Below are 27,937 nucleotides of genomic sequence, written 5' to 3' on the forward strand. Positions count from 1 at the left end.
AGATGCCTTGGGTCTGGCAGCTCTGATACAGGGGCTGGGGGCCTCCCTCCTCTCAGGCCCCCTACTGCCTTGATCCAGGATGGACAGCTGGCAGGAAGGACAGATGGGCTCAGGCAGAGTTTGGCATTCATATTTATTATAGGTTGGCAAGAGTGAGGTTCCCGAGGCAGTGTCACTCCTCGTCATGCATTTTTTGCTGCAACAAGGATAAGAGGTGTGAGTGGGGAGCTGGCAAGAGGGAGAAGTGTGTGGGGACAAATCCCTGGGGCTTTCAGAGGCCTAAGGGAGATGTCCTTGGGGGGAGAGGCAGGGCTCCAGGGATCTTGTGGTCTCAAGTTAGAGGCACTTGTGGTTTAGGGGGATGGAACTGGGGATCTCTGCAGAAGTTCTAGTCAGTGGGGGGCTGTTTTGAGCACAAGAGTGGATTCTCAGGTTACGTGAGCTGTGGGACCCCCAGAACTGCCTACATATAGGGCAAGCAGTGCCCACTCCGAGGGGCACCCAAATCAGGGGGCATGCTAATGTGGAAGTGACTAGTGAAGCCCAGGGAAGGGACCCACCTTGGCGCCAATGTCTCGGCTCTTGGCTCGAAGTTTGTTGACCTGGGACTCAGCGATGTCTGCCCGCTCCTCTGCCTCATCCAGCTCGTGCTGCACCTTGCGGAACTTGGACAGGTTGGTGTTGGCTTGCTCCTCCTGTGGTGGGACAATGGGGATGGGTGAATGAGCTGGAGATGGGCTGTGGGATTCTCAGCCTCTCAACCTGAGGTTCCAGCTCCCTGTCCCTGAGGCACCCATGCCTCATGCATATTCCTGCAACAGCCTTTCCAAGGGTATCCTGCACCTGCCTTGTGCTCTCCTCAAACATGTCCAGCACTCAGAGTCCTTCACGGCCATCCACTGCCCAAGACAAATCCCATGCTGCCTGATCTGGGACCCTTCAGAATCCTGTTTTGCTGCACCTGTCCCTGCGCAGGCATGCTCACCAGCAACTCACATACACCCAGATGTCTTCCCCACTGCCCTGTGCCTAGCTGGGTCCCCTTCCAGGCCCAATTCCACTGCCACCTTCCTGCCTTCAGCTTTGGCTGCCCCATGTCCTGCAATAGCCTTCTGTTGGGTTATGGTGTCTGAATTGTAAGCAGCTTGTAGGTGGTGCCTTTGTTAATTCAGAACACCTGACGGCTCTGAGCATACCAGATGTGTACAATAAATGTTTGAGAGTTACAGCTTATAGCAAACTCTTTGACCAGGCTCCTCTGGGGGAGACATGCATTGGTTCTCACATATAGTAGGTGTGTTGATGAGAAAGGGAAGAAAACTCTGAACTCACCGCCTCCTCGGCCTGGCGCTTGTAGGCCTTGACCTTCAGTTGCAGCTTGTCCACCAGGTCCTGCAGCCGCAGCAGGTTCTTTTTGTCTTCCTCTGTCTGGGGGTGGGAGGGTGGGAGAAGCCAGTTTGGAGGGGGAGCAAATGCAATCACCTTTCCCTCCTCCATCATTTTACTCTTCTCCCTTTGCCTTTGCTGCCCCTCCCTGCAATGGTCCAGGTCAAAGATGTGGTGGGGAAGATTCTCTGACTCCATTGCAGGTCAAAGGGGCAATGCAGGGTTGTCAGTCAAGGATCCACAAAGCAATGAAGGCTGAAGTCTTAAAGGTAGAAGTGGGTGGAGGGGCTCAGAACCTATGGAATTTCCTAATGTGGTAATATAAAAGCACCAGATCTGTTCCAGCTCCAATCTGGTGGCTAAAGCTCCAACCTGGACCTACATAGGTTCTCTTGGCCAGCAGTTCTTGACCAGAAGAGGAATAATGAGGAATGCAGAAAGAAGGGGGTATTATCATAATCCAGAATATTCTACATTCTAATACATTGTACTAGACCAGAATTCAGGCATCGGGATCACTGGCTCCAACATCACTCGATCATTCTTATCTCTTCATCATTGTATGTGCCAGGATGCCACTTCTACTTCTGTTCACAAATCACTCTGTGGTTCTGTATCTGTAACCTCTTTCTTGTGCCTCTGGTATCCATCTATCAAATGGACTGACACCCTAGTCTCCTTGGCCTTTTCTTCCCAGGTACGCTGAAAATAACGGGCCAAGGGCACAACTCTGAGCTATGCAAATGGAGGTCTTAAAACATTCTGGGGTCCTCTTTCTCTGTGGCCTTCTCTTTGTGTGCCAGAAGTTCCATGGAAGATTTCCGTGTCTTTTCCCCTCGCCTGACTCTTAACCCCACAGTTGAAGGTGGAAAGATTCTTTGGACTGTTCTGAAGTCTTCATGGTAGCACTTTGAGTTATTTAAAAAAAAAAAAAAAAAAAAAAAACCTGGGGAAAGGCTAGTTAGAAGAGTTTTCAGGAAGTAGAAGTAGATTCTTCATTTGCTGGAAAAACTCATAGGCTCAAGTCAAACTGACTGCACAGCGTGAGAAGAAGGTTAAATCTACCAACAGCATCTCAAGGAGGAGGTAACAGGAGCCCTGTGTGGGTGGGGCAGCGGGGCCAGAGAAGCCACTTCCACATGTACTCCTGGCCCCTGGCCCCTGGCCCCCCGCCGCACCTGGTAGGTGAGCTCCTTAATGCGCCGCTCGCTCTTCCTCATGCCCTTCACCGACTCTGAGTTGCGCTTCTGCTCGGCCTCCAGCTCACCCTCCAGCTCCCGCACCCGCGCTTCCAGCTTCTGCAGCTGCTTCTTGCCGCCCTTGAGGGCGATCTGCTCCGCCTCGTCCAGCCGGTGCTGCAGGTCCTTAATAGTCTGCTCCATGTTCTTCTTCATGCGCTCCAGGTGGGCGCTGGTGTCCTGCTCCTTCTTCAGCTCCTCTGCCATCATGGCGGCCTGTGTGCAGGAGAGAGGTGGCAAGGAACACGGGCCCAGGGCCGGGGCTTTTGCTCCCAAAGGATCTTTCTCCCATCAGGCCCTCAAACCCTCAGAACTGCAGAGTTGGCTTGGTGTTACAGCACAGCGGCCTGGCCTGGCCTGAACCCAGGGCCTTGTTTGTGTCTTTAGAGGAGGCAGAAGGTGGGCGGTCACTTACATCCGTGATGGCCTTCTTGGCCTTCTCCTCGGCATTCCTGCACTCCTGTACCACCTCCTCCACTTCCGACTGGAGTTGGGTCAGGTCCGACTCCATCTTCTTCTTCTGGTTGATGAGGCTGGTGTTCTAGACATGGAGAGAGAAAAATGATCAAATATATACTGCACTTTGTTACCGATTTCATACCCTTTCTCCAGGGAGAATTAAAGGTGGTCATTTTTTAAAATAACAACAAGCCTGCTTTTAGACTATTCCTTGTTTTGTACCTGCTTTCCCTTTTCCTATGAAAGTGGATACATTCTAGACATTATATCTAAGATTACTAAATTCTGAAAAAAGACTTCAAATAGCGAAAGGTCTGCAGTAATACCCTGGAGCTCTTTAGAAACATGTTTTTGTAGGAGCATGCCAATATTCCAAGGAAAATGGAAACAACTTTCTACCGGGACAATATTCCAGAGACGTTTACAGCTATACCAAGAATGTAGTGGGGTAAGGAAGAGGGGATGAGGTAAGCGAATGATGTCGTTCTCACATATACTAAAGAACAAGACTCCACAGGGCATTGTAAAAGGTGGGCACAAAGTCTCATTGCAGAGTATAACTGAAAACAGTGTGGGTGGGTGGGACTGCAGAAAAATGGTGTTCTATCCAGCTTGGTTTGCAAGAGATGCAGTTATGCTTCTTTAAACTCCCAAACTCTCATCTTTACAGAACAAGCTGGAGGCTGTCCTTTAGTTCAAGAATATCAAATAACAGGATATGTTCCACTACTCCCAGATTTGTGACTTTGGCAGGTATCAGCAATCAATCACAACACTCTTAGCTTCTAAGCAGAGATGGCTTTCTCAATACAATGGTTCTGCAGCCACCACAGATGAGAGTTGGCCTAAGAGAGGAAATGATTTCTGACCCTGGCTAGATGTGCTCACTTAGAACATCTGGCTTTTCTAGATGTTCTGGGCTCTGCACTCGGCAGGTTTCCACAAGGTGGCTCCTGACCCTCTCACCTGGGAATGCAGCAGCTGCACCCGCTCGCTGGTCTCAATCAGCTCCTGCTCTGCCAGCTTCCGAGACCGCTCTGTCTGCTCCACCACGGCACGCAGCTCCTCCAGCTCAGCCTGCAGCAGGTTGTTGCGCCGCTCCACAATGGCGATGTTCTCCTTCAGGTCGTCGTTGGCGCGGACAGCGTCGTCCAGCTGAATCTGGGTGTCCTGAGAATCACGAGAGTGGGCATGAGCGGGGAGCCAGCCTTGGTGCCCTTCATCGAGGGCACTTGTCAGAGGTCCCTGCAGTAACCCAGGGTCAGGAGGAATCTGGTGCCTGTGTTGAGACACCACTGCTTCTTCAGGCCACGTGGAGGCCAGTCCCCTCGGGGTGAGGGGATGTCCTGTCCCCGTGTACCTTCAGCAAGCTCTGGAGGCTCTTGACTTGCTTCTGGGCCTCGATGGCCATGCGGTTGGCGTGGCTGAGCTGGATCTCCATCTCATTGAGGTCTCCTTCCATCTTCTTCTTCACCCTCAGGGCCTCGTTGCGGCTGCGTGTCTCTGCGTCCAGGGAAGTCTGCAGCGAGTCCACCACCCGCTGGTGATTGCGCTTGGCCTGTTCCATCTCCTCGTCCTTCTCTGCCAGCTTCCGCTCGATCTCTGCCTTGATCTGGTTGAACTCTAGCTGGGCCCGGAGGATCTTGCCCTCCTCGTGCTCCAGGGAGGCCTGGGAAGGGGTGGGGTGAGGGCGGGCAGACAGGGCACAGGGCAGGGTTGGGAGAGAGGATGAGAAGATACAGGGTGTCAGCCAGGACTATGGCCCAGAGAAGAAGAGCTGAGAAGAGATGGGGAGGTGGGATCTGCATTCATGCCCCCCATGGTGCTATTGGGGAGAAAGTGCTGGACTCCCTGGGCTTCCTCTGTCAAGGAAAGGGTCTGGACTTCACAATTGCCAGACCCTCCGGCACTAACACTGCGTAAATTCCTGACCTGTCTAAAGTATTATAGAAAAGAGAGGAATTTTTATAACCACAAATTCAAAATTTTGTCTTTGTTTTCCAGGTCCCTCACCCTTTCCTGAGAAAAGTTAGAAGCCCAGAAAACTCAGGGCTATTCCCAGGTGCATAAAAATGAAGAGTAACAATAGCTAATATATATTAAGTGCTTAAATGTGTTACCTCACTTAATCTTTATAATAATCATGTGTAAAACTGTATGAGGTATGTGCAATTAATTCCATTTTACAGATGAGAAAACTGAGGCAGAGAGTGATTAAAGATTTTGCCCAATGACACAGTGAAAGTCCTCAAGCTGTGTTCCAACTCAGGCCTGTTTGACTCTGGAGCCCACACTCCTACCCACTGTTTAAGTGGTTATTATCATGGCCAGATTCCAACTTTTAAAACCTGGTAAGAAACAAAACCTTTGGCGTCTAATCAGACTGACATTTTCCTTTGTGCAGACCTTGGCTTTGGAGGTAGTAATGGTTAGTGAATGGTGGGTAGATAACGTTGAACAAAGAATATGGAATGAATAGATTTTGTCTTGGGTTCAGGGTCACCTGCAGGTGAGGGAGATGTGGGAGACAGTGGCAGACCAGGGTTGGGGTGCTGGGAGCTCTCGGCCCTCACCTCCGCCTCCTCCAGGGCTGACTGCAGCTCCAGCTTCTCGACCTCCAGCTGTTTGCGGACCTTCTCCAGCTCATGCACATTCTTTCCTCCTTCTCCTAGCTGCTCAGTAAGGTCCGAGATTTCCTCTGGGGACCAGAGGGCCAGAAAGCTCAAAGCCTGTGTTCCCCCTGCCCCCTCATGCCCTCCCTCCCACCAGCTCATCTCTGGCCTCTTGGACCCCCAGCACACCCTGAAGGTTCTTGTTCTCCCTCTTGAAGGTTTCCAGGTGCTCCAGGGACTCCTCATAGGCGTTCTTGAGCTTAAAGAGCTCTGTGCTGAGGGAGCGAGCCTCCTTCTGCGAGGACTCCAGCTCCGACTGCGACTCCTCATACTTCTGCTTCCACTCAGCCAGAATCTGCCCGGAGACAAGGCTCACTCTTCAGCCCCCCAGCCTTAGCCCCCCAGCCCTCCTGCTTCCCAGTGCCCCAGCCCCCAGCCTCAGCCCCATGTCCAAGATCTGTCCCTGGCCCCGAGCCTGGGCTCAGCCCTGCCCTCCTCCCCAGCCTCCAAGGAGGACGGCTCTGGCCTCGCACTGAACCCCTCACTCCCTTGCCCTGCATGCTGGCTGCAGCCCTCACCCAGGGCTCACCTTGTCGAAGTTCCTCTGCTTCTTGTCCAGGGCTGCAGCAGCAGCATTGGAGCGCTCCACGTCCACCATCAGGTCCTCAATCTCATTCTGTAGCCGGTGCTTGGTCTTCTCTAGCGAGGAGCACTTGGCATTAACAGCCTCCACGGCCTCCTCGGCATCCTGCAGCCGCTGGGCCAGCTTCTTTCTGCCCAGGTGAGGGTGGAGGGTGTGTGTGTGACTCTACTGGGCAACAGTGGAGCCTTGGGTGGACCTCCTCCCACCCCCTCCCTGTATCTCCTTGAGACGCCGTAAGTCCAGCCTAGCAGGAGCTGAGCCTGCTCATGCCTAGAACAGAGTCCGCCAGCCTGTGCTGCCCAGGCATCCTCCCTACCTGCAGTGGCATGTGGGTGTCAGTGCCCCCTGCCCTCGCCCCCCACACAGGCTGATCGACGGTAGCTCCTCTGACCAACAAGCTTTTTGCTCGTCTTATACGTGAGCATCAGGTATAACCCGGGCCAAAAGCTCGCCTGTCACAGGAAGCGGGTCAGGGCCAGCCAGAGTTCACAGAGTATAGAGTTCAGGCTTTCTTCCAAGCACTTCTGTTGCCCTCTGAGTTCCTCCTGTCTCTTCCACTTCCTTCCCATGACCACTCTGCCGGTCCCCACCCCAGGTCCTCTCACCCCTTCCTCTCTGAGAGTCAGGTTAAGGGGGTATCTGGAGCTCACTTGGCTTCCTCGAGCTCCTCGGTCCGCTGAATGGCGTCCGTCTCATACTTGGTCCTCCACTGGGCCACCTCTGAGTTGGCCTTGGACAGGACGCGCTGCAGCTCAGCCTTGGCCTCCGTCTCCTCCTCGTATTGCTCCCTCAGCAGGTCGCAGTCATGCCGGGCCGACTGCAGTGCATGGGCCAGGGCGTTCTTCGCCTGGGGAGGGGTGGGCACCAGGAGGTGGGAGAGACTCCCTGTGCCCCATTCTCTAGATTCTTTTCTTGTCTAGTACTTCAACCAAGCCCAGCCTTATGCACCATGTGGGCTGATATTAAACCTCACTGTCTGAGGAGTTTTCCAGTCTGCTCACCCCATTCGCTTAAGAATAAGGAAAGACGCATTCAATGACGTTTAGCTGCAGGGCAGAACCTAGACTGGAGAGTCTTTCCCTTGCAGAGGACTCTCTCCAGCTCCAGGCTCCATTTCTGGCATTGAGGTGAATTGCTCCAGGGCTGCCGTCAAGCCTGCCCACCCTCCCCACTGGGCCTCACCTTGCCCTCCTCCTCCAGCTGCCTTTTGAGGTCCTCCATTTGTTGGGTATAGGAGAGCTTCCCCCGGGTCAGCTGCGAGATTAGCGCCTCCTTTTCCTCTAGCTGCCGGGCCAACTCTCCTGGAGGTGAAATGAGAGGGGCTTGTGGGCCATTCCACAAGTTATGTCCTGCTGTAGGCAGGTGCAGGGCTGGTTAGAGGCACCCACCATTCTCAGTCTGCAGCTTGGCTCGCTGGGTAGTGAAGTCGTTCAGGGAGCGTTGGGCCTCTTCTAGCTTCATGCGGTACTCGTTGGCCTGGTCCTCCAGCGTCCGAGAAACTTTCTCCAGGTTTGCCTTCAGGAAGCAAGACAGGAAAGGTGAGTGTGGGAGGGGCTGAGTTGACCAGAGGAAGGAAGAGAGGGTCAGAGATGGGGAATGCCAGAGGGCAGGAAGGAGACACAGAAGGTGTGGGAGGGTGCAGTCTGAAGAGGTACTTGAATTAAAGAAAGGAGGAACATGAAGAGATAGGGAGAGGAGAGCCAGAGAGGGGCAGGAGAGAGAGGAAGAGAGACTAAAGGGTGATGAAGGGAATGAGAATGACAAGGGAGATGTTGGACAGAGAGAAGGCGTGGGGGAGGTGCCCCTGTGCAGGGGAGAGGGAGAGGGGAGGCCGAGCAGAGCCTGCCTTGGCCTTGATGATCTGCTCCATGTTGGAGGTCACGTCGTCCAGTTCCAGCTTGAACTCGCTCTTCTCCTTCTCCAGCTTCTGCTTCACCCGCTGCAGGTTGTCGATCTGCTCGCCCAGCTCTGCCACGCTGTCGGCGTGCTTCTTGCGCAGGGCGGCGGCCGTGGCCTCGTGCTGCAGCGTGGCCTCCTCCAGGTCCCGCCGCATCTTCTGGAACTCGGCTTCGCGCTTCTTGTTCATCTCGATCTGCACGGACGTGGCCCCGCCGGCCTCTTCCAGTCGCTCGCTGATCTCCTCCAGCTCCCGGGACAGGTCTGAGCGCAGCTTCTCCACCTTAGCCCTGGCGGTGCGCTCCGCCTCCAGCTCCTCTTCCAGCTCCTCGATGCGCGCCTGGGTCAGACACAAAGGGCTCAGACCCACTGCCTGGACCCCTCCACTGGAATCCCCCCGGCTCTAAAAGGCTACCAGGAACTCACGTCCCTCTCAAGCAGTGGTTCTCAACCAGGGGCAATTTTGTGCCCCAGGGAATGGTTGGTAATGTCTGATTGTCATGACTTGGTAGGGCTTGCTACTGGCATCTAGAGGGGAGAGGCCAGGGATGCTGCTGAACATCCTATAATGCATAGGCCATCAATAGCAATTTGGTTGAAGCTCCCGAGGGCATCTTAGACCCAGTCTGAGCATCTGCAGCCCCGAATCCTGAGAATCTGTGTTTGAAGGGGAATCCTAGGATCCTGTGAGATCAAGAAGTTCAGAGTCCCCAGATTCACTAGGCTCTGTTCCGCTATCCATAAGGCAGGAAAGTGAGTGCTTGTATTTTACAAATATTTGTGACACTATGCCTCAAAACAATCAAATACCTTTGCAATTCTCCAAGTTAACCACAAAGTCCAATCAACCATATTCCTTGCTCTCCCAGGCTTGCTGTGTTTATGCCCAGGGCTGGGTTTCAAGACGATTGCTCCCTTCCAGGCCAGGAAAGTGCTAGCAGGGTACTCTCCTCTTCACCTCATCTCCTCATCCTCTTTAAATGCCCTTACCTCACTTTTCTGACCTTAGCCTTGGTCCTGGCTAAATTGGGAGAATATCCTATCCACCATTTTGATCTGTTGTCTGGTTAGCCAGGAGCAAAATGGGGGTTCAGTGGGAATCCCTTCACCTGGGGTTATGGACAGCTTTAAAGGACTGTCCATGGATGAGTCCTAGGAGCAGCAGAGAGGACCACCGTGACTCTGCTCCCAGGATGGAGAAGGTGAGACTTCTGAGCAAGATCTTGGGGATGAAGGAGGAGCCGTAGCCTATTGCCAAGACCTGATGAGATTAACAGGACTGTTATTCTGAGTCCAAGAGGCCAAAGAAGTTGCCCAGACCTAGGGTAGAAGAACTTGAGGATGGCCCGACATTCTAGCTAAAACCCAGAAGGGGCATCCAAGAAGATGGGAGGGCAAATTACTAATGAAGGTGGGCCAATCCCTATGCAGCCCCAGAGGAGTGGAATTGTGTTCATACATTACTTGCAGCCTGGGCCATGGGCCTCAAGTGCAGAGGGGAGACTACCTCTTTCTACCAGCCACAGTCTGCCCCAAAGTGAGAGGACAAGGTCCTGCCCCAGTAGTTGAGTTCCTGTTGCCCTTGGGGTCACTATGTCAAGTCCTGGCCATGTAGCTTCTGTAGCTCTAAAATGGGGATGACAGTGGACTTCAAGGCTCTTCTGACAAACCCGATACTAAAAGCATATTGAGGTTTGAGGTTCATTAAAGCTAAGGGAGACTATGGCTGTTCACTTAATCTTGACCTGCAGAGGAATGAGAAGGCCATGGAGAAGACAAAACAATACCTTCTTAGGCTAGTGGTTGGCTGACTTCTCTAAATTGGGCTATATTAATATGATACCTGTATAGAATTTCCTAGTTGACAAAGTGGTTTCAAATACATTATCCCCTCTGGTCCTGTGTGGTAGGTATTATCAGTGTCATTTTACAGGTGAGAAGAGAATCTGAGGATCAGGGAGGGTAAGTGACTTGCTCAAGGTTGTAGGAATTGGCTCTTATCATGAGTGCCCTATGGGGACTCAGCCTGGGTTAGTGACTGGGTTAGTATCAGGAAGAATATGAACAGAGCAGCTCACAGGAAGGTGCTCCTTGAAGCTTTTTTTGTTTTTGTTTTTTCACCTCACATTCAGAGGGCAGAACTACCAGAGGAAGGGTTAGAGGAGAATAGAGCTCTATCATTTGTCTTAGAGTAGAAAGTTCCTGAGGCAGAGCAGATCTCAAAAGGAGAAGCCCTTTAGTAGGTATGAGTCTCCCTTCTCAAACAGTTTTGCTAACACAATGTATTCTTGCTCTACAGAGGAAGGCTAGTGTTCCTGAGTGCCTGTAAGTCAGGGATGGTTGGATCTATGAGGCTGCCTGGAGTTCCAGATATTGTGTAGAACCCTAAGCAGCTGCTGCAGCCTCAGTCACCTCAGGGCTATTGAGCTCCCACTTTCCTGCATTGGGGAAAAAAAGTCACCTGATTTTCCTTCAGTTTCTTCTGTAGCTGAAGGGCCAGTGCCTGCTCATCCTCAATCTTACTGTTCTGCTGATTAATGTCGAACTCCTTCCTGCAGGAGAAGGGTGGGGGTGGAAGAGTGACAAATAACCTTTCTTCCTCTGGCACTCATTGTCTTCTTGGCCGTAGTACACCAAAATCAGCACCTCCCCCTCCCCAGGCCAGCCCAGAGAGTGGAGGAAGAGGGCTGTGATTGACCTCATTCCCATTCTGCCCAAGGCAACAGTGGGCAATGGAGGTGCAGCACCCTGCATTCTATCTACCAGGTCAGACACCTCCATTAGCCCCTCCTGGCCACCATAGTGTCCTACTTCTTGAGCTTTTCTTCCAGCTGCAGTTTATCATTTTCCAGGTCCATGATGCTCTCCTGTGTCAGCTTCAGGTCGCCCTCCAGTTTCCGCTTCGCTCGCTCCAGGTCCATGCGCACCTTCTTCTCTTGCTCCAGGGATCCCTCCAACTGATGAAGAGAAGAAAATAAGCAAAGTTTGGAAAACATGACATCCACAGTGTATGTTCTTTTGCCTCCTTCTAAACTTGAAGTCCAGTGGGATTGGAAGTCAAACCAGTAGAGAAATCCTGCAAACACAAAGGATTCAGAGACCTACTCTAGTGAGGAACTACAGAGAGTAAAAAAGCTCCAAGGGCCATAGAAGTCAATTCTAGGGATCAGGACTTTCTGGGCCATTGGTGTTGCCTGCAAAATCTTGCTCTGAGAGCAGGAGCATGGTTATTACTACTCACGTCATCCACCTGCTGCTCCAGCTTGACCTTAGACTTGGACAGGCTGTTGACCTTGTCCTCCTCAACCTGAAGGTCATCCAGGGCCTGCTGATGGGCCTCTTGTAGAGCTTTCTTCTCCTTGGTCAGCTTAGCAATGATCTCATCTAGCCCAGCCATCTCCTCTGTTAGGTTCTTCACCTGCCGACCAAAAACCCATCCCCTTTAGGGTCAAAGATCACCAGCCTGGAGACATCTATGGGGACTTCCACGCCAAGGACCAGGACCACACTCTAGTCTGGGAGTCTTGAGGAGACCGGGGCTGAAGCCAGAGGGAGCTGCCCTCACCTTGTTCTCTGTTGCATGCTTCTCCTTCTCCACCTTGGCCAGTGTCAGCTCCAGGTCATCAATGTCCTTCTTGAGTTCCGAGCACTCATCTTCCAGCTTGCGCTTCTTAGCAGTAAGCTCCGCGTTCATCTCCTCCTCGTCCTCCAGTCTCTCATTCATCTCCTTCACTTTGGCCTCCAGCTGAATCTTGTTTTTGATCAGCTGGTCGCAGCGCTCCTCAGCATCGTTGAGGTTGTCTTGTTCCTGGGAGAAGAGAACAGGGAGGAAGCTGATGGTTAAAGAGAGGAGACCTAGGGTCTTAAAAAGAGCTGGCACTCCTAGACTCCCAGTACCTCGTTGTGAGATGGGCTATAATCTAGGGGGGGGGAGGCGAGGGCTGAAGAGATAATCATGTGGCCTCACCGCCTGCACTTGGAGCTGCAGGTCGTTCTTCTCCTGCAGCAGGGACACCATCTTCTCCTCCAGCTCCTTGCGGCGAGCCTCGGACTTCTCCAGCGTCTCTTTGATGCGCCCGAACTCTTCCTTCATGGTGGCCATCTCTTTCTCTGTCTCTGCGCTCTTCAGCAGCGGCTTGATCTTGAAGTAGAGCTTCATCCAGGGCCAATTCTTGACACCCATGAAGGCCCGAATGTTCCACTGGATTACCAGCAGGGCATCCCTGACAAGGAAATGTGGAGGCAGGGTGGGGCACTATGAAAGAGAGCTTCCCAATCATGGGCCCTACTAAGCAAGTTCGTAGGCATGTAGACTTCCTTCCTGTGCACACCCACCTCCAACATCACTACACTGAACATGGAGTTGCCTGATAAATATTTATTAATCAATTTGATGAAAGGGCAGTTTATATCCTCCCAGCTAGGATATTAGTGGTAATGGAAACTACCACTTATAGAATGTCTACTCTGTTCAGTTTTTCGATTCTCATAAGAACTTCAAATATGTTAAAAATTATGTAGGGGTTTACGTATAAGAATGTCTATAATAAGTATGTAAGTTATGAAGCATGAAAGCAAAATGACTATCCATGAACCTACCACCCAACCAAGAGGTGAAATGTTACCAACCATTAATCTACCTGTGCATTCCTTCCTACACCCCTGCTACCCCACCAGGAGCAGCCGCTGCTTTGAATCTTATTCTTCCTTTCCTTGCTTTTTCGAAAATGGTTTTAACCGCATATGTATGTATCTTTATTTTAATTTAATTTAATTTATTTTGGGATGGAGTTTCACTCTTGTCGCCCAGGCTGGAGTGCAATGGCACAATCTTGGCTCACTGCAACCTCCGCCATCTAGGTTCAAGCAATTCTCCTGCCTCAGCTCCTCAATAGCTGGAATTACAGGTGTCTGCCACCATGCCCAGCTAATTTTTGTAATTTTAGTAGAGACGGGGTTTCACCACGTTGGCCAGGCTGGTCTCTAACTCTTGACCTCAGGTGATCCGCCTGCCTTAGCCTCCCAAAGTGCTGGGGTTACAGGCATAAGCCACTGTGCTGAGCCGTATGTATGTATCTTTAAACAGTGAATGGCTGGTTTTGATTATTTATGAGCTTTATAAAAATTACATCATACTGTGTGTATCCTTCCAAGATTTGCCTTTGTTTACTAACAATATGCTTTAATGTTCAAACATATTGTACCATGTAGTTGGAGTTCACTTCTTTTCACTGTTTTATAATGTTCCGCTGAATGACTGTAATACTATTTACCCATTCCCCTGTGGATGGAAATTCAAGTTGTTTTAAGATCTTTGCTATTATGACCAATGCTGCTAAAAAGATTATTTTTCATGTCATGGTGTACATGTATAAGAGTTTCTCTTTAGGAATGTACTCAGGAGTGGAATGGAGAAGTATGCAGTTGTTCAACTTTAAAAGATAGTGATAAACAGTTTTCCTAGGAAGTTGCACTGATTTATACATCTGTAAGCAGTGGATCAGGCTTCTTAATTTTTGTCAGTCTAGTGATTTTTAAAACTTTTTAAAATTATTTTTTCTTTCATTTTATTATTATCTACTTGTTTCTTTCATTTTTTAAAATTTGTAGACCATCTGAGCAAGCAAAGTCTAGTGTTTTAAAATGGTATTTCATTGGTGTCTTAATTTGCATTTTACTATAGAGAATTTTCTTAAAAAAAGAAGAAGAGGAATTTGCAATGAGATTCGAAGTGGTAAAGTAACTTTCCCAGGCCAGATGGTAGGTCTGAACCCAGGTCTCCTGACCCACACCTAGTTGACATTGCAGATATGCCTCTATATCTCTAGTGCATGCCTCCCTTTTCCTGCTGTCTCACCTGCGTTCCACTATCTTCTTGAACTCAATGCGCATGAGCTGGCCCCGGGCTTGGGCCTGCATACATGTGATGATGCGGCTCAGTCTCTCATCCCGCATCTCCTCCAGCAGCCCCAGCAGCCCTGCCTTGAAGAACACCTGCAGGCAAGGGGTAGATGCAACAGGCCACAGCCTCAGAGGGTAGTATCCAGGGTGAAAGAATAGGGTGAAAGACCCTGCATGAGCTCCCAGGTGACCCATCACCCCATGCCTTCTAGAAGTGAGAGTAAAAATTAGACAAACAAGACTGGAGTGAAGCCTGGGTTTCAGCCCTTGATAAGGTTGATAGGGAAGCCAGAATTAGGGTTCTGCCTCCTAAACTCCTCTCTGCTCCACTCAACATGGCCACCTGCCCTGCAACCACCCAATGGGGCTCTAGACTCACCTTGGTGTGGCCAAACTTGTATTGGTTGTGGTCAATGTCCAGGGAGCTGAGCAGCTTCTCTGATCCCTTCCTGCTGTCAATGAACTGTCCCTCAGGGATGGCCGCTGGGTTCAGGATGCGATACCTGAGGAAGGAAGTGCCCAGAGTCACCCATGCTCTGCAGTGATCTGCTCTGCCCACAGAATTCCAGGGCCACCTGCAGCCTCCCATTCCCACCAGAGTAGCCCTGGCTTCCCTGTTCTCTGAGCTCTGGGGCGCCCTCATACCCACCTCTGCCGGAAATCCCCGTAGAGGATGCGGTTGGGGAAGCCCTTCCTGCAGATGCGAATGCCCTCCAGCACGCCATTGCAGCGCAGCTGGTGCATAACCAAAGGATTGTCCATCACCCCTGTGGCAGGAGGGAAGGGAAAAGGGTCAGCCTTAGGGTAAAGTGGATGGCAGCTGTCCTCCCCAGACTAAGGCCTTCTCCTGGCTCACCTGGAGCCTTCCGCTCATTGGGGATGATGCAACGCACAAAGTGAGGATGGGTGGTCCTCAGGTTAGTCATCAGCTTGTTCAGATTTTCCTGGAGGCAGATGAAGGTGGGGAGTTAGGAGCCACAAGGACCATCTCTTAGGCCCTTAAACCCTGGTTCCCAGACACTCTTCACCAGAATCATCAAAGGGACAGGGGCTGGCACATAATTTATGACGTGAGTTTAGGCTTGTGTGGAACCTACACACCAAAAAATGACTACGTAACTCTAGCTTCTTTCCTCATTAAACTCAAGCATCAGAATAGGTGATGCAGCCAGAAGACTCTGGGCTGGGCCATTCCACCAAGTGTCCTGGCACCCCTGGGCCCTTCTTACCCGGTGGAGAGCTGACACCGTCTGGAAGGATGAGCCCTTTTTCTTGCCTCCTTTGCTTTTACCACTCTCCCCTAAATAACGAGAGGAGGAATAATGAACAGGAGCTGGAAAATAGAGGAGCCCTTGAGCAGAGGCAGAGCTCTGCTGCTAGCTTGGTAGCTCTGAGACTTTGGGTAAGGAATTCTCCAAGATTCAGTTTACCATGAGGATAACAGTAACAACTTCCCAAAGTTGTAAAGAGGATTAGATAAGACCACGCCTCTGGGGCAGCTCACTGGTGCTTGCCCATAGTAGGCACTGACATACATCAGTGCCCTTAGCCCTCCCTCTTCTAGACTTGCCCTTCCTTCTTATATCTTTCCACATTCTACTTTTCTTCTTCTTCTTCTTCTTTTTTTTTTTTTTTTTTGAGACAGAGTCTCACTCTGTTGCCCACACTGGAGTACAGTGGCACAATCTTGGCTCACTGCAACCTCTGCTGCCCGGGTTCAAGTAGCTCTCCTGCCTCAGCCTCCCGAGTGACTGGGACTACAGACATGCACCACCACACCAGGCTAATTTTTGTATTTTTAGGAGATAGGGGTTTTCACCATGTTGACCAGACTGGTCTCGAACTCCTGACCTTGTGATCCACCTGCCTCGGCCTCCCAAAGTGCTAGGATTACAGGCATGAGCCACTGCGCCTAGCCTCTACTTTTCTTCTTACACTTTATCTTCTTCATTTCAAGCCACATCCTTTCTCTTCCTTTTCTGAACTGGAGGCTCCTTTGTTCAGTGTCCTCTCAATGTTTGTTGAGAACTCCCACATGCATCGCTCCCTGCTGGGCACGGTACAGGGATGCATGCGCCACCCTCACTGACTTCCAGTTACTCCCAATCTTGATGAAACATGAGACAGCTATATCAACACCCATAACACAAAGCAGAGAACGGCAAGTGCTACAGAAGCCCAGATGGACGGTGGTGAGGTGAGCCAGGAGGTGGCTTGACTCATGGGCTCCCCTGTGCCTGCCTCTGGAGTCATGTGCTTTGAAGCATCAGGACCCTGGCCCTTTGTGCCTTCATAAGTCCCCTGGCCCAGCGCAAGGGCTGCCCACTTACCAATATCGGCAGATGCATAGGAGGAGAAGAGAGTGGCCATGAGCTTGAGGGAGGACTTCTGGTACAGGGCCACAACAGTCTCGTTGAGAGGATCCTTGTTTTTTTCCAGCCAGCCCAGGATGTTATAGTCCACAGTGCCGGCATAATGGATCAGGGAGAAATGGGCTTCCTGCTTCCCCTTGATGTTGCGTGGCTTCTGGAAATTGTTGGACTTGCCTAAGTGGTTGTCGTACAGCTTGGCCTTGAAGGTCATGTCGGTGGCCTTGGGGAACATGCACTCCTCCTCCAGGATGGACATGATGCCCATGGGCTGAGGGCAGGGTGAAGAGGCAGAGAGAAAATCACTGAGCACGCTCCCAGGCTTCCACAGTCCCACACCCTGACAGGAAAAGGACTCTAGAGCCAGTAGCACTGGCCTGCTGAAGGGGGGCTGTGCTGGTACCTCTTACCCCAAAATAGGAATCCAATATTCCTGGAATTAAAAGAGCCCCTTCCTCCCTCTTTCTGCCCAGTGGATACAACAAAGAGCCATGCACTCCTAATCACCCTCCGCAAGGCCCACAGTGCCTCACAGCACAGCCTCTTCTCTCTGATGGCTCACTGCCCCAGAGGCAGGAGGGCAGGGACAGATGTGTGTCAAAGGCACTGGGCCAGGCTCTGTCTATATGACACCAGTAGCAATTCTTCAAGGGTTAGATAGAAGGATCCAGGTTCTTCACCACACTCTGCACTTCCGAAAATGTGGTGGTTCTTGACTTTTCTTGGGGGCAGGAATCCTTTTAAGAATTTGTTAAAACTAAAAACTGTCTCTCCAGAAAAACACATGTACACACAAACACACATACACACACACATGCACACACGTATGAATGTACACATGCCTTTGTCACACACAGTTTTATGGGATTCTGAGGGCTCTGAAAGATGAGAACTCTGGTTAAGAATCTGGATAATGACTCAAAATATGTGGGGAATCTCCCATTTTCTGAAGGCTGTGGCTGGGCTGGGTGTGGATCAGACGCTTCTGGCTCTGGCCTGTGCTGACAAAGAGCAGAGGTTTCCTGAGATCAAGTCAGACCTGGGCCACAGGGCCTTCCGCCTGTGGCCTTGTCTCTTCTCAGGAATGCCCATAGGCAAGAGAGCTGGAGACTAGCTTATTTCTCAACCAACAGGAAGGTGGTGGGAGGCAAACATCTCTAATTTCAGCCTAGGGTCTTTCCATGAATGACGCTTGTCATGGGCAGTCAGAGGGGCCAGGGGCCTCTCCTTCACCACATCTCACTCTCAAGACACTGAGGGGACCACCACACAGGGACATAAAGTGCAAGCTCCTGGAAAAGGAATAACGGAGCGGGGATCATCCTGTTCATGCCCATGACTTCACAGTGGGGAGAAGCTGGGCCTGGAGAAAGGCCTGGGATTCTTGGGACTCTAGTTTCTTGTGTGTAGAAGTGACTCGGCCGCCACTTTGGATGGCAGAGGAGGGAACATAGGTGGTGAGGCCAAGAAGGCACCTTCTCGATGAGGTCGATGCAGGCCTGCAGGTCCATGCCAAAGTCAATGAATGTCCACTCGATGCCCTCCTTCTTGTACTCCTCCTGCTCCAGCACGAACATGTGGTGGTTGAAGAACTGCTGCAGCTTCTCGTTGGTGAAGTTGATGCAGAGCTGCTCAAAGCTGTTGAACTGCAGGGGGCGTGAGGGGTGGGAGCAGTCAGGAAGTGGGTATGAGTGGCCATTGGGGCTGTGCTCGTGCACTGTGCTTGAGCCCAGCAGGGCGTGGCTGGTCCCCTCCATGTCAGGGCAGTGGAGGAGGGCTTCCCCTGAAGACAGGGACAATGACTGCCTCTGTCACCACACAGTCCCCATGTCTGGGGACTTCTCATGTCTGGTCCACAGCTGGCTCTCAGCAAATGACTATTGAATGTGGGAGTGAGCAAGTGATTGTTCTCCCCCTCCCAGGGGTCCCAACTCACATCAAAGATCTCGAAGCCAGCGATGTCCAGGACTCCTATGAAGTACTGGCGTGGCTGCTTGGTCTCCAGGGTGGCGTTGATGCGTGTCACCATCCAGTTGAACATCTTCTCGTACACTGCCTTGGCCAGTGCCCCGATGGAGTAGTACACCTGCTGCACGCTCTGCCCCTTGGTGACGTACTCGTTGCCCACTTTCACCCGAGGGTGGCACAGCCCTTTGAGCAGGTCAGCTGAGTTCAGCCCCATGAGGTAGGCCGACTTGTCAGCATCTTGATGAGAGGGAAAGGAGTAAGTGAGCACTTTCTTTCTTTCTTTCTTTTTTTTCTTTTTTAGGATAGAGTCTTGCTCTGTCACCCAGGCTGGAGTGCAGTGGCACGATCTTGGCTCACTACAGCCTCCACCTCCTGGGTTCAAGCAATTCTCCTGCCTCAGCCTCCCGAGCAGCTGGGACTACAGACGTGAGCCACCACGCCAGGCTAATTTTTGTATTGGTAGTAGAGACAGAGTTTCACCATGTTGCCCAGGCTGGTCTCAAACTCCTGACCTCAAGTGATCTGCCCACCTTGGCCTCGAAAAGTGCTGGGATTACAGGCATGAGCCACTGCACCTGGCCTGAGTGAGCATTTTCAGTGAGTGAGCCTCCTTCTCTGTCCTGGGGCCAAGACTTTAGGAAGCATCAGGTCCAATTTCTTCTCCTTAAAGAGGAAGAAATCAAGGCCTGGAAGAGCACAGAGCTTGCCGTGGCTGCTCAACCAATGTGTGCCTGAGTCAGGCTGGAGCCCAGGCCCCCTTATCCAGCCCATGGTCTCTTGCCACAACTGGCTCTTCTCAGCTCTCTCTCTACATCTCTGGCATCTCTGGGCCAGGTCTTTCGCAAGCACTGCTGTGGGCATATCCCCACCTTCACTGTGTCCCTCACCTCTCCAGGGCAGGGATGTGGCTGAAGGGCTAGATGTCCTCTGCTCCCTGTCTCGTTCGTTCTCTACCCCAATGTTTAGCCCTGGACTGGCCATGCTGTCCTCTCCATCCACATGTTACCGAATCTGACTGGCTGGGAGATCAAGACCCCCAAGAGTATATCAGACTGCACCACACTCCCACTCCCAGCCTTCCAAATGTGCCACCTAACATGGGGATTTCTCTATTTAGAGGAGTTATTTGGTGTAATTTCAAGAATGTTGTAATAACTGTTGGTATGTTATCATGAACCTCAGGTTGACATTTTGATCTGGGCAGACTTGGAGACGGGTCCCTGAAGGTAGGAAGGAATGTTCTTGGGCACCTGTCTAACACTGTTTGCACCTTCACATTTTCTCAAAGGACCTCACAGTAGCCACCAGAGGAGTAAGTAAAGATCGTTGATCCATTTCACTGAGGAGGAAACTGATGCACGAATGCCCTAGGCTGTGTCCTGACCCCTGGCCCACTGCTTCCCAAATAGAACATGGTATGAGCCCACCAGGGGCTTACCCAAGGGCTGAGGAGCAAAGGCCCTGCATTAGTGATGGTGATGTGGAGAGCTCAGGGGCTGTGCTTCCTGGGGCTGGGCGAGTCTTGGGCACGGAGGAAAAATCCCCACCTCAGTTCTGGTGAGTGCAGGAGGTTGAGGAATCGGTGGGATTGTGGTGGACTTTCTGTCTGCCCACCTCTCCCACGTCCCTGTCCCTCACCATCCCTCAACACACCCCGCTGCCCCACAAGCCTCAGATTCTCTAGGATCTGAGTCCCTCGGAGAGCCTGGTCAGCACCTCCGGCCTTCCCAGTGCTGCCTGCCTGCCCCTCCCACCTTCAGTGCCATCTGGCTCCGCCTGCTCCTCCCGCTGCTTCTGCTTGAACTTCATGTTCCCGTAGTGCATGATGGCTCCCGTCAGCTTGTAGACGCCAGCTTTCTCCTCTGAAGTGAAGCCCAGCACGTCAAAGGCGCTCTGGGACAGAGCGAAAAGCAAAGAGAGGGGTTGGAGCGGTGGCCCCAGGAGCTCCTAGGGCCCCTTGAACGGCTGCAGCAGCCCCCTCACTCACATCGGTGGCCATGAGCTCCTCGGAGTCATCAATGGAGGCCACGGACACCTCTCCCTGAGACACGAAGGCGTAGTCGTAGGGGTTGTTGGTGACCAGCAGCATGTCTGCACCAGGCAAGGGGCGGGGCAGGGGCAAGGGGGCAGGCGGAGGGCAGGGAAGAGGCAGGGAGAGTTGGGAAAGGGAGGGAGGGGGCAAGGAGGGGTAAGGGATGGGGAGAATGGAGGAGGGGAGGACAGGGAGCAGTGAGAGAAGAGAAGTCAGCAAGGACCGAGAGTGAACTCAGAGGAAGTGAAAGGGTAGAAGAGGGGCCCTGGCAGGGGCTCCAATAACAAGGAGGAGGGAGGGTGGCAGGGGAGTGACACATAGGAGATGGGGAGGCAAATAAAGAGAAGGCAAAGACAAGCCGAGGGAGGAGTGGAGAGAAGGGTGGAGAAGGAGTGAGGTGTGTGACTGCACAGGGAGGCGAGAGGAGATGCAGGTGATCTTGGGCGGGAAGGGAGACAGAACTGGCGGAGTGAGCAGAGGGAGGAGGGAAGTGAGCAGCAAGATGGGGGCACAGTGGGGAGCAGGAGGGCCCTGCCCTGCACACAGCTGGCTTTGGGGAGGGCAGCAGGGACAGCAGTGGGTGGGGGGTGGCAGGCAGGCTCACCCAGCAACTCCGGCTTCTTGTTGGACAGAATCTGGTAGAAGATGTGGTAGTTTCTCTCAGCTTTCAGCTGGAAGATCACCCGGGACTTCTCCAGCAGGTCTGAGGTGGGCGGAGGGGAAGAAGGCAGGTGAGGAAAGAAACAGAGTAGAGCCAGAAGAAGGTGGCCATGGGGGCAGGGGTTACCCACAGTATGATGAAGAGGGCCCGGCGAGAAGATGTGGCTTAAACAAAAAGGATTCTAAAGCCCAGAGGCAAATGCAGACAAAGACAGGAGATGGCAGGAATTATGAGACTGGCCACCAGGCAGGGAGAGAAGGCAGAGGGGGACCTGGAGGGTGGCAGCCTCCCTGTTGGTACTCACAGGTCTCTATGTCCGCAGAAGCCAGCTTTCCAGTGGCCCCAAAGTGGATCCTAATGAATTTCCCCTGGGGGACGAATGGGACAGAGTAAGGGAACTGGTGGGAAGGACAGAATGAAATCCTGGACCTCTATTCAGCCCAGAAGTCCTGGATGGTTCTGGAAATGTAAACAACCTCTTTGGTGTCTCAGTTGAGTATAAGTGAAGCCGGGCAGAGGATGCCACCCTCACACAATGTGCAGGGACCTCCTAGTGGAACCTCGGCCCAGAGGGGAATGCACATGGAATGCCACCTGCTCGTACCCCTCATATGATCTCACCTAATCCTCCCAGTATTAGGTTTCACAGGTGAAGGAACTAGGGCTCAGAGAGGTGTGAGGACTTGCTGAGCAAGTGGAAAGTCAGGCCTTTGGCTTCAAAGCCTAAGCTCTATTCCCACCAACATGTGCATGTTGATATCCCAAAGGCAGATACAGTACAATCAACTGGGTGTGGCAAAACAGCACCCCTTTTTTCTTGTCAAGGATGGATGAGGCCATTGGGAGTGGTCAAAGGCACTCACGAAGCGGGAGGAGTTGTCGTTCCGGACAGTCTTGGCGTTGCCGAAGGCCTCCAGAGCGGGGTTGGCCTGGATGATCTGGTCCTCCAGGGTGCCCTATGAAAGGAACAGAACTACAAGGGTTCATCCTCCATCCACCTCCAGGCAGTGGTGAGAAGGCAGGGAGGCTGCCTTGGCCCTGAGGAATGGATGTTGGGGGCTGGGTGAACCTCTGGTGGGTCTGCAACTCCGTAGGATCCTACCCAGACCTCAGGGTGAGTGTCTCCTGTCAGGAAGGTCTTCCACACTGGGCTGACCATCAGAAGCCCAGTTCAGTGTGGCTGTCCCCACCACGTCACAGGTAACTTGGGTCAGCCTGCCCCCCCCAACCCCTGTTCTGCTGAGCCTGTGGCCCCCATGGCACCTTGTTCGCATTGGCATTGTCCTTCTTGCCACGGTCACCTATGGCTGCAATGCTGGCAAAGTACTGGATGACACGCTTGGTGTTCACAGTCTTCCCCGCCCCGGATTCTCCCCTGGGGGCCACAGGAACCAATCAAAACTCAGAATTCCTACTGTTCTCCATACAGCATGCTTCCCTTCCCAGCCTGGCCATCAGAGCCCAGCACTCGGCAGGATATGCCTGTCATGGTTCATTGCTCTGGCACCCCTCTAATGAGAGCTCAGTGCCCCATGCTCCCTGCAATCCCAGCCTTAAACCTCTCCTCCCAGCTACACTGCAGGCATCAGCCTGTATGCCCCCAGCCGAGTCCCTTCTGTGGGAGGATGGCACTTGCTCACGTGATGAGGATGGACTGGTTCTCCCGATCTGGAAGAAAAAAGAGGAGAAGCAATGGGGTGAAGGCTGAGGGTCTGGGTGGGTGTCCGGGAGGAGGGGCAGAGGCCAGGGGCCACCAGGCTCACCCGTCAGCATGTACTGATAGGCGTTGTCGGAGATGGAGAAGATGTGGGGCGGGGCCTCACTCCTCTTCTTGCCCCGGTAGGCGGCCACCACCTCAGCATTGTACACCGGCAGCCACTTGTAGGGGTTGACGGTGACACAGAAGAGGCCCGAGTAGGTCTGGAGCAGGAGACAAGGCTGGTCATGAGGTTGGTAGGGATAACCTGGGACAGGTGGTGGTGGCAGCCAGGCAAGTCCCTGTTCACTTCAGCTGGCTCTGCTCCTCCTGTGACTGACTAGGGGTGGAGTGGGGAAGGGGACTTGGGTCCCTTGGGAGAGTCCTCCCCCTTTCCTTGGGAGAGCCTCCCTGGCTTATTTGGCCTCCATGCAGGACAGGAAGTGTCTGCAGTGTGCAGGAGCCACTCACATAGATCATCCAGGCTGCGTAGCGCTCCTTGAGGTTGAAAAGCACCGCGGGCTCGTGCAGGAAGGTCAGCATGGCCATGTCCTCGATCTTGTCGAACTTGGGTGGGTTCTGCTGCAACACCTGGTCCTCCTTCACAGTCACCGTCTGGAGGGGGCACATAGGCAGGAGGATGGGTGATCACACTCCCTCCGGGACCCTTGCTGGCATTGCCCACTGACCTCCTCCCAGGACACAGGCCATGACTTAGCCTTGCTCCCCTTGCTCTGACCAGTGCCCCAGCCCCTACCCTCTATGTCCCCCGGGACACTTTCCCCAGATAATGTCCCTTCCCACTGTATCGCCCATCCTAGAGACTGTCCTAGGATACCTTTCTCTTGCCAGATGCCCAGACCATCCTGGGGATACCCTGTGCCCATGACCATCACTCTTCAGTCCCTATGTTCCAAGGATCTTGGGGCAAACCTGGAGACTGGCAGCTCTCAGATGTGTGCACACCTTATGCTGACCCCAAGGCTGTCTCCCACGGGCAGTGCTCTAGAGTATCTGTTGCTCAGGGCAAACCTTCACCCCTGCTGGAAAAGCAGTTCACCCATCTACTCCACACTCCCCATCCATCACTGTTGGTGTGGTTTGATTGGCAGCAGTTTGCCATGCTCTGATGTCACTAGATCCTGCCAATAGGTATTCCAGCGTTTTTTATAGTGGAGAAATCCATGGCTCTAAATGACTAAATGATTTGCCTGCACAGTGACTAGCGGGTGGCAGAGCTGGGATCAGAGTCAAAAGCCCCAGGGGATTGTGGCCTGTTATTCTACACTTTAATGGGTTGTAACATTCAGTCAACAAGTTCATGAGACACACAGCCCTGAGCCACAGCTGGTAACCAGGGGTGATTCTCTTGGCTGGCATGAACAAACCAGGGACCAGCAGCTTCTGAGTGCCAGTCAAGGATGGAGTGCTCAGCTCAAAAGTTTCTGATCTTTGTGTTCATCTGGGTCTAAGAATTTACTCTTGATTTGGGTGAACAGAATTTGAGAAAGTGGACCCACAGAGGAAACTGAGGCACAGGGAAGAGGGATACAAGTGCAAGAAGGGGGCATCATTTAATGCTGTGTTTGTGTCCTCTTTATGTACAAGACACCTTTGAGATGAATACTGAGGTCCTTCTCCCTCAGCATCCTCTCTGGCAAGGGGCACATGGCCCTGGGTGGCACCTGTTGCACCTGCTTAGGTCAATTTGAGAGAGATCAGATTCTGGGCTCCTCAAAGAAGCATGTCCTGGCATCCCCACTGGCCTTGGTTTTTCTCCAGCTCTCTCAGCTCCCACTGCAAGTGGCTCCACCTCTGCATCTTCTTCCCCAGACCTCCTTCCCTTCCGCCCTGGCGCCATGCCCCACTCACCTTCCCATTCTCGGTTTCAGCAGTGACCTTGCCCCCTTCCCGGGACACAATCTTGGCTTTGACAAACTCTTCCTTGTCGTCCGGCACGAAGCACTCAGTGCGAATGTCAAAGGGCCGGGTCTGGGCCTCTAGACGCTCCTTCTCTGACTTGCGGAGGTACTGGGCCGCTGCCCCAAAGTCAGCCATCTGGGCATCAGTCATCTTGGTGCTCCTCTGGGTCAGAGACAGGAGGGCTGTGTTACTCCTGAGGGGGCCCAGGCTCCAGCGAGTGACTTTGTGCTCTGCAGCCCCCCTCCCTGCACCCGCTCCTCTCCTCCACCCTGGGAGAGGCACCTGCTGTTGCACCCTCCCCGACTCAGGGCTCTGCTTCTCTTGCTCTCTGAGGTGACGCTGAAGGACAATCTCTGTAAGGGGTTTGCCTGGGGTGGCACTGGCTGGAGTTTGCTGAGGGGTGACGCTGAGTGCTTGGGACAGCAGAACCCTGGTGCAGCAATCTGGCTCTCAGGAGAAGCGTGCCCTGCTCTCTGCAGAGAAAATGGGGGCAGTTCTCACCTGGTTATCCCTTCACGGAGAATCCTGAAGAATCTGAACCGTGGGTGGAGCGAGGAACCACAGAGGTAGAGCTGGGCAGAAAGAACAGATGAGGAGACTGAAGAACAACAGAGGCAGGCCAACCGGGGATGGAGGCAGCCCCAGAGCACAGACAGGCAGGACAGACCAGGGAGTCAGAAAGAGAAAGACGCAGAGGCAGAAAAGAAAGGGCACCGAGTCAGTACTAGTGTGAGGGACCGGGTGTGGAAACAAGGTTAGAAGCAGAGAGGCAGGGATGTGAGAACACATGCCAAGAAGGAAGGGCAAGGGAGAGAGACAAAGAAGCACGATTGTGGCAAGTGTCGATGAAGACCAAGAGGCAAGATAAAACCAGGATCAAGGGAAGGAAGCCATCCAAAGGAGGAAGGAAGCCATCCAAAGGAGGAAGGAAGATGGAAAGATGGGAACAACATGTAGGAGACACAGAATGATGCAGAGAAAGAAATGGAGAGTCAGAGAAGAAAAGAGGTTTCTGGGTTTCCTGTGGAACCCCCTTGTGTCAGGGGGAACTTCCCTGGGCCTGGAGATAGGCAGTTTTAACAGAGCCCTTAGGCCTCCAACTGATCTGCACCCCACTCCTGGTGAAGGAGGTCCCTCACGGTGGGGGATCTATGGACGGGCTACAGGGCATCCCACCCCAAACCTCCTCTTACCTGGGCTGGAGGAGTCTCTGTCTGTCCTCAAAGCTCCAGTTCCTTTATATCTCATTCCCCCACCCCCTGTCTAAATTTGGAGTCCTTCCGGAGGGACCCTCCCTCCCACCACTCTTCCCTCCTGGCTCCTCCTCCTTTGATCCTTTGGCTCTGGAGGTGACAGGAGGACAGCAGGGCCCCCAGATTTGCCCATGAAAGGTCTGCTGCCTCAGCCTCTCTGGCTCCATGGCCTTTTTTTAGTCCTTGGGCACATTCCTCCCCTCCAAAGGGCTGATGAGCAGATAGTGGGAAGACAGGACCTTCTCGCACCGCCTCTCCCACCCCACCATGGCCCTTACCTCAGTTATTTTTAACCTGAAGGGTGAATTGAACACATGGGTGAGGGTCACCTTCTCCTGCAGGCCAAATGCCTGTCCTCTCCCTCCCAACCATGGGCTTTCCTCCCCTGTTCCCCAGCCTCTCCTTCCCGCTCTGACCTGCCCTCACACAGCCCCAGGCTGGGAGCATCTTCCTGCTCTTGGAACTGGAGTCCCCAGTGCTAGGGACTAAAAGCTGGAGTATGGTGCCCAGGGAAGGGATCTGCTGTCCACTTCCATGGCTCAGTTTTCTTTTGTCAGGAACTTCTGTCCTGGCCTCAGTCTGCACAAGTGCCATGCCTGGTCTCCTTCTATTCCCCAAGTCTCCAGACAAGTGTCCTCCCGAGGTCTTGAGGCCACCCTGGTTTGGGGACACATCTGGAGTCCCCACCCCTTCCCTGATGCCCCTGATAAAGTGGCCATCATCCAACCTGCTCAAACAATGGAAGGGATTCTCCCCTGCCGCCTCAGGCAGATTTTCACACAGAGCCCCAGTTCGGCTCTCTCACATGTAGACTTGAGCGCGTCTGTGCCCATCTTCAGCCACATATGCAGATTTTTCACACTTACCCACTCAAGCTTGCAGATTTCTTTTCTACTTTCTTTTGTGTACACGGATGCACGCATTTGCACGTCCACATTTGCACACATAGGCTTTTGCCCTCCCCTGCCACTCTCTGCTCCTGGGGTGGGGTGGGCAGAAGCAGATGGTGTTAATCCCAGGGCCTGAGGGAGGAGGGGGGTGGGTGGGGGGCTGCCCCCTTCTGCCTCTCCGGGCTGCCAGAGGGTGCAGGTGCCTGGCAGGCCTGGGGATTTACACCAGCTAGTCCCCAGGCTCCGCATTCCATGGGGGTGGGGCTCTGTTGCCTGCCCCCTCCCCAGGCAGAACTTTGGTGCCCCCTTCCAAGCCTTCCAGGGCTAATACTCACATGCCCTTCTTTGTGGGTGTCCTCAAGCACCCCAGGTCCTCAAGGCTTTGCTCCCCATCCTCCAATGCTGCCACCTCTCAGAGGCTGTAGGTGTCAGGTCTTCAGCAGGCTGTTCCTGTTATGACTAAGAGTGGACATTGTGTTCAGGAAACAAAGCCAGACTCCCCTGCTCTGGCTTCCCCCCACCCTCACACCCAGGAACACTCTCCCAGCCCCCCTCCCACCAGTTTACTGTCACCTCTCAATATAGCTCTAGGGTGTGGAGGTGGGTAGGGAGACAGGGGTCAGCTTCTCTGGGCAGGAGCACTTTCCATTAAGATGTGGCCTCTCCCCAAGCTCCCTAGCTCCCTAGGACGCAGCTGCCCCATTCCTGGGCTCAGGAACACACCTCTCTCCCCAGGGCATTTGGACCTTTTCTCAGTGTCCTTGGAGGGACCTGAGTTGACCCCACATCCCCATCTCCTGCAGGTACTTATGCCAAATCATTACCCCCAGGGGATGCAGGCCACCTGTCCCCAGCTCTAGGTTACTCGAGGCCCCAGAATTCGAGCCAGGGGGTTAGCCCATGGCCCAGTGCGTCACTGCTTGGTTCCCATAGCTCTGGGGACATGATAAGGAGCTGAGAACACCAGGTCAGTCTGGGTCGGGTCCAGGTGACAAAGACCAGGCTTTGTC

The 27,937-nt window shown here is 53.0% G+C and overlaps 1 protein-coding gene and 1 non-coding gene across 4 annotated transcripts; both read right to left on the reverse strand.

Moving 5' to 3' along the window:
* Positions 1 to 119: 119 nt before the first annotated feature.
* Positions 120 to 27,794, reverse strand: MYH6 (myosin heavy chain 6). Of its 3 annotated transcripts, XM_077940675.1 has the most exons (41): positions 27,752 to 27,794; positions 27,263 to 27,386; positions 26,904 to 27,016; positions 25,286 to 25,356; positions 24,734 to 24,946; positions 23,333 to 23,476; positions 22,929 to 23,085; positions 22,806 to 22,833; positions 22,429 to 22,540; positions 22,029 to 22,121; positions 21,470 to 21,533; positions 21,109 to 21,207; positions 20,460 to 20,563; positions 20,227 to 20,365; positions 18,441 to 18,709; positions 17,980 to 18,150; positions 16,466 to 16,775; positions 15,365 to 15,435; positions 14,992 to 15,079; positions 14,785 to 14,902; positions 14,515 to 14,638; positions 14,092 to 14,228; positions 12,202 to 12,457; positions 11,800 to 12,042; positions 11,476 to 11,652; positions 11,046 to 11,191; positions 10,696 to 10,786; positions 8,185 to 8,574; positions 7,727 to 7,853; positions 7,521 to 7,639; positions 6,989 to 7,185; positions 6,285 to 6,468; positions 5,885 to 6,050; positions 5,657 to 5,781; positions 4,444 to 4,752; positions 4,050 to 4,253; positions 3,040 to 3,165; positions 2,565 to 2,840; positions 1,333 to 1,428; positions 561 to 695; positions 120 to 196 (listed from the first exon to the last, which is right to left on the reverse strand). In XM_077940675.1, exons 5-41 carry the CDS (start codon positions 24,932 to 24,934, stop codon positions 173 to 175), a joined length of 5,820 nt encoding a protein of 1,939 aa, XP_077796801.1. In that variant the 5' UTR covers positions 24,935 to 24,946; positions 25,286 to 25,356; positions 26,904 to 27,016; positions 27,263 to 27,386; positions 27,752 to 27,794; the 3' UTR covers positions 120 to 172. The 3 variants fall into 3 exon arrangements, with proteins under 3 accessions (XP_077796801.1, XP_077796800.1, XP_028707260.2); XM_077940674.1 differs by lacking the exons at positions 26,904 to 27,016; positions 27,752 to 27,794 and adding an exon at positions 27,501 to 27,629; XM_028851427.2 differs by lacking the exons at positions 26,904 to 27,016; positions 27,263 to 27,386; positions 27,752 to 27,794 and adding an exon at positions 25,978 to 26,196.
* Positions 6,726 to 6,796, reverse strand: MIR208A (microRNA mir-208a). Its single transcript, NR_032449.1, has one exon. It is a non-coding gene; the product is annotated as a microRNA mir-208a (primary transcript).
* Positions 27,795 to 27,937: the final 143 nt, after the last annotated feature.

The sequence above is a fragment of the Macaca mulatta genome, chromosome 7 (genome assembly GCF_049350105.2).
Source record: "Macaca mulatta isolate MMU2019108-1 chromosome 7, T2T-MMU8v2.0, whole genome shotgun sequence".
In the NCBI taxonomy this organism is placed as follows: Eukaryota; Metazoa; Chordata; class Mammalia; order Primates; family Cercopithecidae; genus Macaca; species Macaca mulatta.